Below are 12,060 nucleotides of genomic sequence, written 5' to 3' on the forward strand. Positions count from 1 at the left end.
GTCGGGGAACGCAGCACGGGAGCGTTACCACAGCGACGGTAACAGTTACGCGTTACCACAGCGACGGTAATAGCCACGCGTTACCACAGCGACGTGAACCAGTCACACCAATCCCATCGCTGCACAGCGGCCATGTTTAGCGCTACTTCTTCTTCTTCTTCTTCTTCTTCTTCTTCTTCTTTGAGGTTCATTGGAAGTTGGCAAACAACTGTTTGGTGAATTAGCGCCACCAGCTGGTGTGGAGTGTGAATCAGGGTGTCTAGCACTATCAACAAATAGCACTACTACATAAAACAATTAAATAAAACAAATATATATATATATATATATAATATATATGTATATATAATATATTGTATATATATTAATAACATATAATAATAATAATAATATTATATATACATATATATGTATATATAATATATGTATATAATATATATATATATAATATATATATATATTATATACATATACTATGTATACATATATAATATTATTGTGTCTGTGTCTCACTAATATTAATGAATACATTGTTTTTGAATATGTGTGAGGAAGATGATATTCAATATGATATTTTGATGCTAAGATGCTAAAAGTGACTAATTGTGTTAACACTGTGTACATGATTCAGTACTATAGTGTCATTTGTACTGTACAGCGCTGTATATTCAATTTCAATTCAATTCAGTTTATTTTTTATAGCCCAAATGCAAGTTTGCCTCAGAGGGCTTTACAATCTGTACACATGACATCCCTGTCCCGGGACCTCACATCGGATCAGGAAAAACTCCCCCAATGAAGATAGTAAAAACCCTTTTACAGGGAAAAAAAGTGGAAGAAACCTGAGGGAGAGCAACAGAGGAGGATCCCTCTCCCCGGATGGACAGAAGCAATAGATGTCATGTGACCAGAATAAATAACGTAACAGAGTTACAGCACATTCAAAGAATATGACAGAAATAATTTATATAATGAGTAGTATGCATGGACCATGATTCAGATAGCCACGATCCATTAAGCAGAAGGAGGTAGAGAGGAGGGGCATCAGTAAGGCCATGGCAGCAGGCAGGACCAGTTCCAGGCCGGTTCCATCAGCAGGGCCATGGCAGCTGGCAGGACCAGTTCCAGGCCGGTTCCATCAGCAGGGCTATGGCAGCTGGCAGGACCGGTTCCAGGCCGGTTCCATCAGGAGGGCCATGGCAGCTGGCAGGACCGGTTCCAGTCAGCCACGATCCATGGCAGGGGGGAGGAAGGTATAGAATACAGTATTCCAGATCCAGATCTAAAGAACAGTTTAAAAACAAGATAAATGTAGTTTCCCAGTCCCCTTTTCCACATTGGTCAGATAAACTATAAATGCTATGGATATACTTTACTGTAATAATCAGCAGGTTGGAGTATTTACCATGACATCATTTCCTCAAGTAATACTCAATTTTCATATCTGCTTCAATTTCAGAAAACATTATTCACAACTTTAGTTTGAAGTCATTTGTAATGTGTCATCTCTGTAGAGTGTATTTAAATAACTGAGCTCAGTGGAGAGCACCTCTGCTCTGCGTCAGATTACAGAGATGTGGCTTTAGGGCGAGATTCCAACAATAATCAGGATACAAGGCCAAAAATAAAACAAATCTATGTCTCCTAAATGAGACATTCTAAAGAGAAGCACTGATGTTGTCCTCTCTGGGGGAATGTTTACTACATGAGGAATGTAGTCATAACTCAACATGATGTTATTCTGAGGCTTTGTTCAAAGCTGAGAGAAGTTAATGTTAAACCTGCAGGACGTCCTGGTTAAAAATGCATCTAGAACAAGTTGCTGTGCTATCAGTGACTGAAGGATAATGCTAGTTTGCTCATTTTAAATGGCAGCTCATTCATCTGTATGCACATGAAAGGATATTTGATAGTTGCTTTTATCATTTGTTTTGAGTCACCTGATGAATGAGAATCCAATATTCACTTTCCTTTCAGCTCCGCGTTGGGTCTGAACCAACTCCTGAGACAAATATGACTTGAGACGCTAAACGCTCCACGATGCTCACCAGCCAGTGGCGAGCTTTGTCTTTTGGCATTTGGCAGGTAGTGTATACATTGGGTCTATCAGAGGCTTGTTTCGGAAAACATCTACTGGTGGAAATGAGGTAGATTACAGAGTAAATGTGGGCCAACAAAACAAGGATTCAAAATGGACTTAGAGGTGCTGTCGATAGGAGGACAGCTGGAGAGTTGGGTGGTGATTGTCACAAGGAACGCCCCTTTTAAGGTTTCAATCAGTAAATTGACCAGGTGTTTATGAGAACATTGGATTGGTGCAGCTTTTACACAGAACCAAACTGACCTGCAGAGAAAGATACAAGTCCAACTGAGTCCACATGAAATGAAAAGTCAGGATGAAAGTCTGAATTGTGATGTGTGTGTACATCTTATAGTGTGTCAACGTGTGTGGTTACATTTCACGCTGGCATCATAGGAGACGATGAGCAAAGTTGTGGAAACCAGTGACAAACTGCAATTAATCATTCTTAATAAACCGTTAACATGCAACCCTACAGTGGTTACAGGTTAATATATATATATATATATATATATATATATATATATATATATTAGTAACAAAACACAACAGACCTGTATAAAGCCATTATAAATTGAGTTATACATTTAGTGAATACAGTCCTTAAATAGGCCACTGGGTTCCTGTTTGAAATGGAAATGAGTCCTTCTTTCTAAAAATGTGACACAATTAATTATTTTAACGAGAAGCTTTGTCTTTCAATCAAGTCTCTGAATGTGTTTGCTCAATGGTTATTCAATCTATTCCAGCTGTTCCCTGGTTTAAAAGAAAGGAGAAGGAAATAGTTCCTGCTGTTGTTCAAAGTAGTTCACTTTGTTTCATCATTTTTTCCATAAAAGAAAGTTAATTTAGTTTAGCTGAGGAGAGTAGGTGGAGACTCCGCTCAACACATCAGTCCAGGGACTCATACCAGTGAGTAATGGAGCTTTTGAAAGAAGTGAAGCTGATGCAGGGACGACTCACATGGAGGTAGAGCCTTGTGTGGTAGGTTTAACAAAGCTGAGAGGGTGGGGGGTTTAGATTAGCTCCAATTTAAGAAAATCATCCAGATGAAGAGTCATCTTTTCTGGAAAAGTCTGACAAACGTGAGAAGAAATGTCCACACATTGGAGATATAGACGGAGACGGAGGTATTCCTGGCCGTTCCTTGTCCCTCACAGGGACCCTTACTACTGAACATGACAAAAGAAGGAGGGGCTTGTCCCTCACAGGGACCCTTACTACTGAACATGACAAAAGAAGGAGGGGCTTGTCCCTCACAGGGACCCTTACTACTGAACATGACAAAAGAAGGAGTGGCTTGTCCCTCACAGGGACCCTTACTACTGAACATGACAAAAGAAGGAATGGCTTGTCCTTCACAGGGACCCTCACTACTGAACATGACAAAAGAAGGAGTGGCTTGTCCCTCACAGGGACCCTTACTACTGAACATGACAAAAGAAGGAGTGGCTTGTCCCTCACAGGGACCCTTACTACTGAACATGACAAAAGAAGGAGTGGCTTGTCCCTCACAGGGACCCTTACTACTGAACATGACAAAAGAAGGAGTGGCTTGTCCCTCACAGGGACCCTTACTACTGAACATGACAAAAGAAGGAGTGGCTTGTCCCTCACAGGGACCCTTATTACTGAACATGACAAAAGAAGGAGTGGCTTGTCCCTTACAGGGACCCTTACTACTGAACATGACAAAAGAAGGAGTGGCTTGTCCCTTACAGGGACCCCTACTACTGAACATGACAAAAGAAGGAGTGGCTTGTCCTTCACAGGGACCCTTACTACTGAACATGACAAATGTTTATGTTGTTCCCTGATAAAATACAAATGTTTCTTCTGGTACCTGTTCATAAAAAGAAAACATATTTATATACTGTTGTTAACTTGCTGTTGCTCCAGAGTGCAGGGGTGGACTGGTGACACTCCAAGGTAGGTATAGTCTGCTAGATGAATATGCTTAACTCTGCGCTAGTATCAGATGATACGTACAGACTACAAACTACAAAGCCTTAAGGAATAAACGTCAGCAAAGAAAGACACAATAAAGAAACTGGAATCAGAGGGTAGAATTAGTATGAACTGTATTGTAGAACAGAACATATGATGGGGTGTGACCATCAGTGGTATCAGTAGTGTTGCATGCTGGGCGTGTGATTGTGTGTGTGTGTGTGTGTGTGTGTGTGTGTGTGTGTGTGTGTGTGTGTGTGTGTGTGTGTGTGTGTGTGTGTAGGGGTGTTGAAGGTGCATAACAAAACAATAAGTTAAGTAACAGAACCTAAACTGACTCTGCCGGCCCAGGTGCATTATAATCACATGGTAATAACAACAATATCAGTAAACTCCTTTCAAGGGTTACTGGTTGGTGCTATGCTGTTGAATCAAGCTCAAAAACGACTTTGTCTGTGAGTGATGTAAGGTCCCCTTGGTACCGGGCCGCACAGAAAGAATGAAAAAAATAATAATAAATCAAGGCCGGAAAAATGTTTTATTTTGAAGAATGAGCGGATACATCTGTCTGTGCGTCTGAGCCTCTTAGTCTTGACACATGTCAAGAGGTTACGTGATAACGTTACCCCAAAAATTAAACTTAAATGTACGTTTCAACTCTGCTGGAGTGCCGGTGTTTTGGATTAAATCAAGGCAGAATATCCAAAAATCGGCAAAAAGCTCTGAAAACCTGCAAGCAACATCCAAACCATGAGTGTGAATACACATCGCGATCAGTAGTGTTGCATGCTGGGTGTGGAAACCATGACTGTGAGATCAGGTGTAGAATAAATTTCAGTCAGTGATTACTGGCTCTAGGTGTTAGAGTACATTTAACGTGTTCTGTGAAGCATAGAATGTAGTCGTGGCGATGTGAAAAATCGTGTTTAAGTTACGCTGTTAACAGGTTACGCTGCTCATGCGCGACTCGCTGATTCTTGGCGTTTTGCTAAAAGCCTCTGTGAGGTCTTCTCTGCTGTTGCGTCTCTCAAAACAGAAAACAGATCTCAGCTCAACATTGAGCATTTATTGAGAGCCGTATCAAATCTGGAACCACATAGTGAAAAGATGTGTCGAGGAAAGCAGCTCACTGCAGCCACTAATACTGATACAACATCTGCACTCGTTCTCTTTTGTTTGGCACAGGTTGAACATTATTGTTGTTTTGACTCAGTAAAACTCTTTATTGCCAAATATTTGAACTTGTTTTGTTTAGTTTTTCACAGGCTTCTTTATTGTTATTATCTTGAAAATATATTCAGTGCAAAACAGGTTAATTGCAGCCACAATGAGCTATTTATTTGCTCAAATATTAGTTATTTTTGAACAGATACAACTGTGTTTGCATTGTTCTAACAAAGGGATTGCACATTTTATTAGTTTTTGTCTGATGGAGACTATCTGGTTTACTGGAAATTTATTGCAATTTGTAATTGCAATGACATGTACAGTTAACAGTGTGCTTTGCTGCCAGCACAACAGTTTACTGTACAGGTCCTGCAGGAACAGAACCTTCAAGAAGAATGCAATGTGCTGGAATGCAATGTGACGACAGAAGGCTTTGATTCCCTCAAACCTAAAGCAGATGTTCCACACAGCTGGAGGGAATGACATATATTCACACCAAGTGGAGTGGCACTTCCTGTCTGGTGACAACACACACGCACACACGCACACACACACACACACACACACACACACACACACACACACACACACACACACACACACACACACACACACACACACACACACACACACACACACACACACACACACACCTTTGTTCATCTGTTATAGAAGCTCTCGGAGTCCCGTGACCCGCTCTTTAAAGGGCTCTGGCTGGGAGGCGTGTCCTGCTCTGGAGTCCAATCTGAATGAGGGAAAGTTGTCCAACATTCGGAGCCTCCTCCTCCTCCTCCTCTTCCTCCTCCTCCGGTCAGTCTCCTGCCGCCTCAGGCTCTCCCTGCTGCGTCACCATGCTCAGCAGCCGCGTTCCTCACGCGCTCCTCTCTCTTCTTTGCATCGGACTGAGTGGTGAGTAGTGACTTCGATGTATGCGTGTAGTGTGTGTGTGTAGGCTCCGCCTGTCTCAGACACAGGCCAGCTCACAGTTGGTCTCGTCGGCTCCCTGGAGCTGTTGGCCTGTGGCGGTGCCACGGGTCCCGGGCACCCCGGCAGCCCGTGCGCCTCCGCGCGGCACGGAGGCGCACGGGCTGCCGGGGTGCCCGGGACCCGAGCTCAGCCAGCCCGCTCGCAGCTAGTCAGGAGGCTTTTTCTGCTGTTTGATGGAAAGTCTCCCTCCCCCACAGCCCGGGCTGAGTTGGAGACGGACGAAGTGGTTCCCCGGCTGCTGTGGGGTCGGGAGGCGCACCTGTCCTCCGGCCCCCTGCGGCGCCGCGGGCAGCGCTCCCTGGACGGCTCCGGCCCGGACCGCATCCTGCTGTCACTGCCGGCGTTCGGAAGGAGCCTGTACCTGAACCTGACGAGGGACAGCTCGTTCGTCTCGGGGGACTTCGTGGTGGAAGAGCGGCGTGGGGACCAGCGCGTCGCGGTGAGCCGCTTGTCCAATCAGCGGCGCTGCTTCTACTCCGGCTCCGCCCTCAACCACGCGGGCTCCGTGGCGTCGCTGAGCACGTGCGGCGGCCTGGTGAGTTCCACTGGTGATGCTTTGATGTCCAGACCTCCTCTGGTGATGCGTTCATGTCCAGACCTCCTCTGGTGATGCGTTCACGTCCAGACCTTCTCTGGTGATGCGTTCATGTCCAGACCTCCACTGGTGATGCGTTCATGACCTCCATGAGGTCCTGGATGCTTCATGGTAACAACAGCACTCATCAATAAGTCTCCTCTTGCCAGATCCTCTGTAGATTAATCACTATACACGTTTCTGTTTATCTACACTTCACACACTTCATAAACACTACACACACACACACACACACACACACACACACACACACACACACACACACACACTGTACTTTAATTTCCTAAGTAACACTTAGTAAAGTGTTATGACTTGTTAATGTAAGTAAAGTGTATTTATATAATATAATAATTATATAATCACTTTTCACAGACAAAGGTCACAAAGTGCTGTACAGGAGTCAGAAAAAACATGTTAAAACCAGATTGACAATAACGGAGCCAAAACATGTCAACAGTTAAGAGACACAGTAAAATACACATGAAAAGATCAGTAAAAAACACAATAAAACAAATAATGAAAATAAATAAATAAAAACAGATAAAAAGCAGGTCATCAGGTATGTAAACTAACGCCAGCGTAAACAGGTCTGTCTTGGGTTTTCTAAAAGACATCACTGAATCAGCAAACCGTAGAGGAGCAGGCAGAGCACTCCACAACTTAGGAGCTACTTCCTCAAAGGCTCGTCACCTCGGGTCTTAAGGAGAGTCTGAGGGACGGACAGGAGGTTCAGCTGGCTGGACCTGAGGCTGGACCTGAGGCTGGACCTGAGGCTGGACCTGAGGCTGGACCTGAGGCTGGACCTGAGGCTGCACCTGAGGCTGGACCTGAGGCTGCACCTGAGGCTGCACCTGAGGCTGGACCTGAGGCTGCACCTGAGGCTGCACCTGAGGCTGCACCTGAGGCTGCACCTGAGGCTGGACCTGAGGCTGCGGGCTGTAGAATAAGGGCTGTAGAATAAGGGTGAAGCAGTTCAGCCACATATGGAGTCTGGCCGTGTAGTGCTCTGTATGTGAGGGCGAGGATCTAAAGTGGATGCTCTGCTCTACGGGGATCCAGTGAAGAGACCTGAGGATGGGGTGATGTGAGACATCTATCAGAGACCTGAGGATGGGGTGATGTGAGACCATAAGAGACCTGAGGATGGGGTGATGTGAGACGTCTATAAGAGACCTGAGGATGGGGTGATGTGAGACGTCTATCAGAGACCTGAGGATGGGGTGATGTGAGACGTCTATAGGAGACCTGAGGATGGGGTGATGTGAGACGTCTACTTGGCCTCGTCATGTAATGTGTGGAATAAGACCGTTCTCCTTAAAGCCACTGAGAGAGACTATAACGGGGACAGTCTACTTTTAGAGGTCAAACCAGATCCATCCAGACAGGGTTGGACATTTACATATTTTTTTAGGGGGCAAATAATAAATATACTTATTTAGACTCACAGTGTTTCCCCTACCATTATATTAGGGGGGGGGCACCCTCCGCCCCCCTTACATCCTTTCTATGGTGCCAGATCACAACTAGGGCTGAACGATTTGGGAAAATAATCTAATTGCGATTCCCCCCTCCCCCCAATATTGCAATTGCGATTTAATATACAATTTAAAAAAAATAATAGTATATTAGATACACACACACACACAGCGAAATGATCATTTACCAATGGCAAGATGTAATCTGTGCCCAAAACACTGGAGCCTCGTCCCTTCACTGCGCCGTGCAGCCAGCACCATGTCTGACGCCTTGTCTGTCGTGGTGCAGACGTGTTTCTCCTCGTTGAGATCCCAGCTGGCAAGCCCCTCTCTCAGGCCGGCTGCAATATTTTCCCCTGTGGTTGTCTGGGAAGTAGGTAGTTTGTAGGCAGCGAGCTCCGAGGTTGAAACCTCCGTCAATAAAATGGACTGTCAGACTGTGGTAAGGCTCAGCTGTGCGGCTTGACCACAGATCAGTAGTGAAAACAGTTCACCGTTTTAAGCTCCGTGGCGACTTTCTCTTTGCACTTTCTGTACAGCTCCGGTATGGCAGTCTGACTGAAATGTGTACGGGGGTATCCTGTACCGTTTATAAGCGTTTTGATCAATGCCATGGACCCAGGCTTGGTCACCGGGCTGAGAGGCATCACATCTTTGGCTATGAACTCGGTTATTGCCCGAGTGATTTCCCCGTGTCGTTGTGAATTACGTTCATATGGATTGACGCTTTCAAACATTTCGGTCAGTGATCCCCGTCTTGAGGTATTTGGCTTGTCTGGCGCACTGGTGCTCTGCATCTTGGCCACACATCTGTCATACGCTGATTTGTGGTGTTTTGTTAAGTGCTGGAACAAGTTTGTAGTGTTCCCCCGTGAAGTAGCAGCAGGAGCGGCGTGCTCTGCACGTCACCGGACGCTGCGCAGCATCTTCTTGTTTGAAACCAGAACAGCACGTCGGTGGTTCCACACCACCGACGTGCTGTTCCTCTTCCAGACTAAAGTCTCAGCTGTGTCAGTTTCTGACTGTCCCGTGGAGCCAGAGGCCATTGCGCAACAGGTTAACGAACCACATGAAAAGTTGATGCAGCCGAGTTCTCCGCTCTTTCGCTCTCGTCACATGATGACGTTGTAATCGCTCACGTTGCGGTTAGAAAATCTTGTTTTATCATATCGCGATATTATCGCAAATACGATTAATCGTTCAGCCCTAATCACAACGGAAGTAATTTAAGGTTCCCTTTCCCAAAGAACCTTGTTCTGTTATTAAACAAACTAAACAGCTTCATGTTATTGGTCTTATCTACACGGCGGCATGGCATTCCTGTCTCTGTGGTCACGTTTACAACTCTTCACTGCTCTCCGTATCGCACACGGCGGAGTAACGCACTGACACTCAGACACACACACACACACACACACACACACACACACACAGGTGAGCGCTGAGCACTCACACCAGCGGTCAGAGAGTGTGTTGTAGCTTTATGCTACTTGTGTAGTTAGTACACTGTTATAGTCTACTACTCGTGGGTTATCTGAATCACCGTTAGATACAAATGCACAGAGACGAGGATGCGGTACAAGTCCAATCCTTTACTGGCGGGTGAATCCAACAACTGCATACACCAACCATTGCTGAACACATAATAGTGACAGACCAAACCAATCCAATATACCACATCCCTCTTTTTCGACTGAGAAGTGGCATACCTACCATTTACCTCAGCGCGCCGTTCTTTTTCTTTGTGGCAACAAGACTGTTCACCCATTCTGTCGGTTCATTGACAGGGGTTATCACTTTTCTGTTCCGTATGTCTTTGAGTGTCTCTCTCAGTGTGTCCATGATGGAGAGGGGCACATTTCGGCAAGCATGAATCACAGGCGTGACGCTGGGATCGATATGTATGTGATGAACACCGGGGAACTCGCCCAATCCTGTGAAGACCTCTGCATACTTCTGTAGCATCTCTTCTTTGGTAGCTGGAGCTTTTGCTGGTTGCGGGGATCTCGCTATGAGTGCCTCAACTCTTCTCACATGCATATCCGCCCAGAATTGGCTTGTCGGCTCGGCTTGACACATGAAAGTCCAGCATAGCTTTATGTTTGGCCGTCCTGCATTCTAGAGATGCAACACCATCTGTGGGTAAGCGGGCTCCACCAAATGCAATTAGGACAGTCGCTGTGGGCCGTAGCTGAATGGGACCTGGTAACTGCCGGTACATGTGCATGGGAAGCACGTTTGCATCGGCGCCTGTGTCCAACTTGAAATGAATTGCTACGCCTCTGACTGTGGCTGTTTCATGCCATACAGTGCCTTTAGCTTGGTGGGCTGCTTTCTTTTTGTATTTTCCAATCATGCCTATGTATAAGGAGTCAACTTCACTCTCCAAATTATTTATTGTCTTTTTCTTGTAGTTGCTGCTTTTCTCAGTGCCAGCTTTACATACCTTAGAAAAATGGTTGTTCTTACCACATTTGTGGCACACTGCACCATAAGCTGGGCATTGACGGGGCTCATGCTTGTTTCCACATTTATGGCAGACAGTTGTTGTTTCATGCCACTTGCTATTTGTTTTCCTCTTGTTCCAGCTGCCCCTGCGCGTTTGCCCTGTTGCTTTCCTTAAAGCATCTACTGAGGTGTCTTGGACAACCTGTGACGTCTGCATCGCTTGTATTTGTGACTTAACAAGCTCTGCTGATCTGCATGTGTCCATGGCTCTGCGCAATGTAAGCGCATTATCACGCAACAGTCTCTCCTTCAGACGAATATCGTTTATGCTAAACACTAATTTAACCCTAATCATGTCGTCTTCATTCCTGCCAAACTCACAGTCTTTGCTCTTCTGGCGTAGCTCTGTGATGAATCTGTCCACCGATATTCCTGCTGACATCGCGTGTGACCAGAATTGATGGCGTTCGAAAACCACGTTCTTTCGAGGGCTGCAGTAGTCCGTGAAGGCTTGGAGAACTTCCTCCATCGTTTGGTCATCTCCCTCTGGGATGATGGTGAGTGTGTTGTACACTTCCAGCGCCTCCTCGCCGACAGTGTGGAGCAGAATGGCTATTTTAACCGTCTCATCTTTATCCAACGCACCTGAAGCGGTCATATACAGCTGGAAACGTTGTTCCCATCTTCTCCAGTTTTCAGCTATATTCCCGGTAAGTATCAGCGGTGGTGGCGGCTTGAACTGCTCCATGTTCGCACGTGCTAGCACTTTTTTTTTTTTTTTTTTAAGCTAGTGTGAGAAATATGTTCAGATCCTGGGAGGTGGTGGGAAATGAGGTCTGGAATCCAAAAAGTTATAGTATAAGTATATTTAATAAAAAATGATAGACAGCTTATGCTACCGCACGGGCCTTTTTTAAAATCCACGGCGCACTTCAGGACACCGGTCCAAACAGTCCGCTGAGCAGAGTTGAAAGAGACCGAGCGCTCGCGCACCAGTTTGTTTTCAACTCATTCGCGGGACTGGGTCCTTCCTGTTGGTTTAATGTTTTATTACTTTTCTAAACATATTTCTGGCCCTGCCGTTGGGGGCGGAAATAAATACATACAATTACAAATCCCTCATAATAATATCCCTTATTAATTATCATATTTCATGCATTGTAATTTACACACAAACAACTCATTTTATATAGATGTGCAAGTCACATGTGACAAACTAAGCTTAAAAAACACTACACTAGCTTGTAAAATACCGTCCTCGAATTATTCCGTAACTCCGTCTTCTGACACCATGTTGTAGCTTCATGCTACTTGTGTAGTTAGTACACTGTTGTAGTCTACTACTCGTGGGTTATCTAAAT

At 45.2% G+C, this 12,060-nt stretch overlaps 1 protein-coding gene across 1 annotated transcript in view; it reads left to right on the forward strand.

The window, feature by feature from the left end:
- Window positions 1–6,045: 6,045 nt before the first annotated feature.
- adamts17 (ADAM metallopeptidase with thrombospondin type 1 motif, 17) overlaps window positions 6,046–12,060 on the forward strand; it is a gene marked incomplete at its 5' end in the record, with an annotated part of 89,253 nt that continues 83,238 nt past the window's right edge. The window contains 2 exons of the mRNA XM_079217429.1: window positions 6,046–6,103; window positions 6,163–6,716. Coding sequence (XP_079073555.1) covers window positions 6,046–6,103; window positions 6,163–6,716 — 612 coding nt within the window. The remainder of the gene's footprint in view (window positions 6,104–6,162; window positions 6,717–12,060) is intronic.

The sequence above is a fragment of the Taurulus bubalis genome (genome assembly GCF_910589615.1).
Source record: "Taurulus bubalis genome assembly, chromosome: 4".
NCBI lineage: Eukaryota > Metazoa > Chordata > Actinopteri > Perciformes > Cottidae > Taurulus > Taurulus bubalis.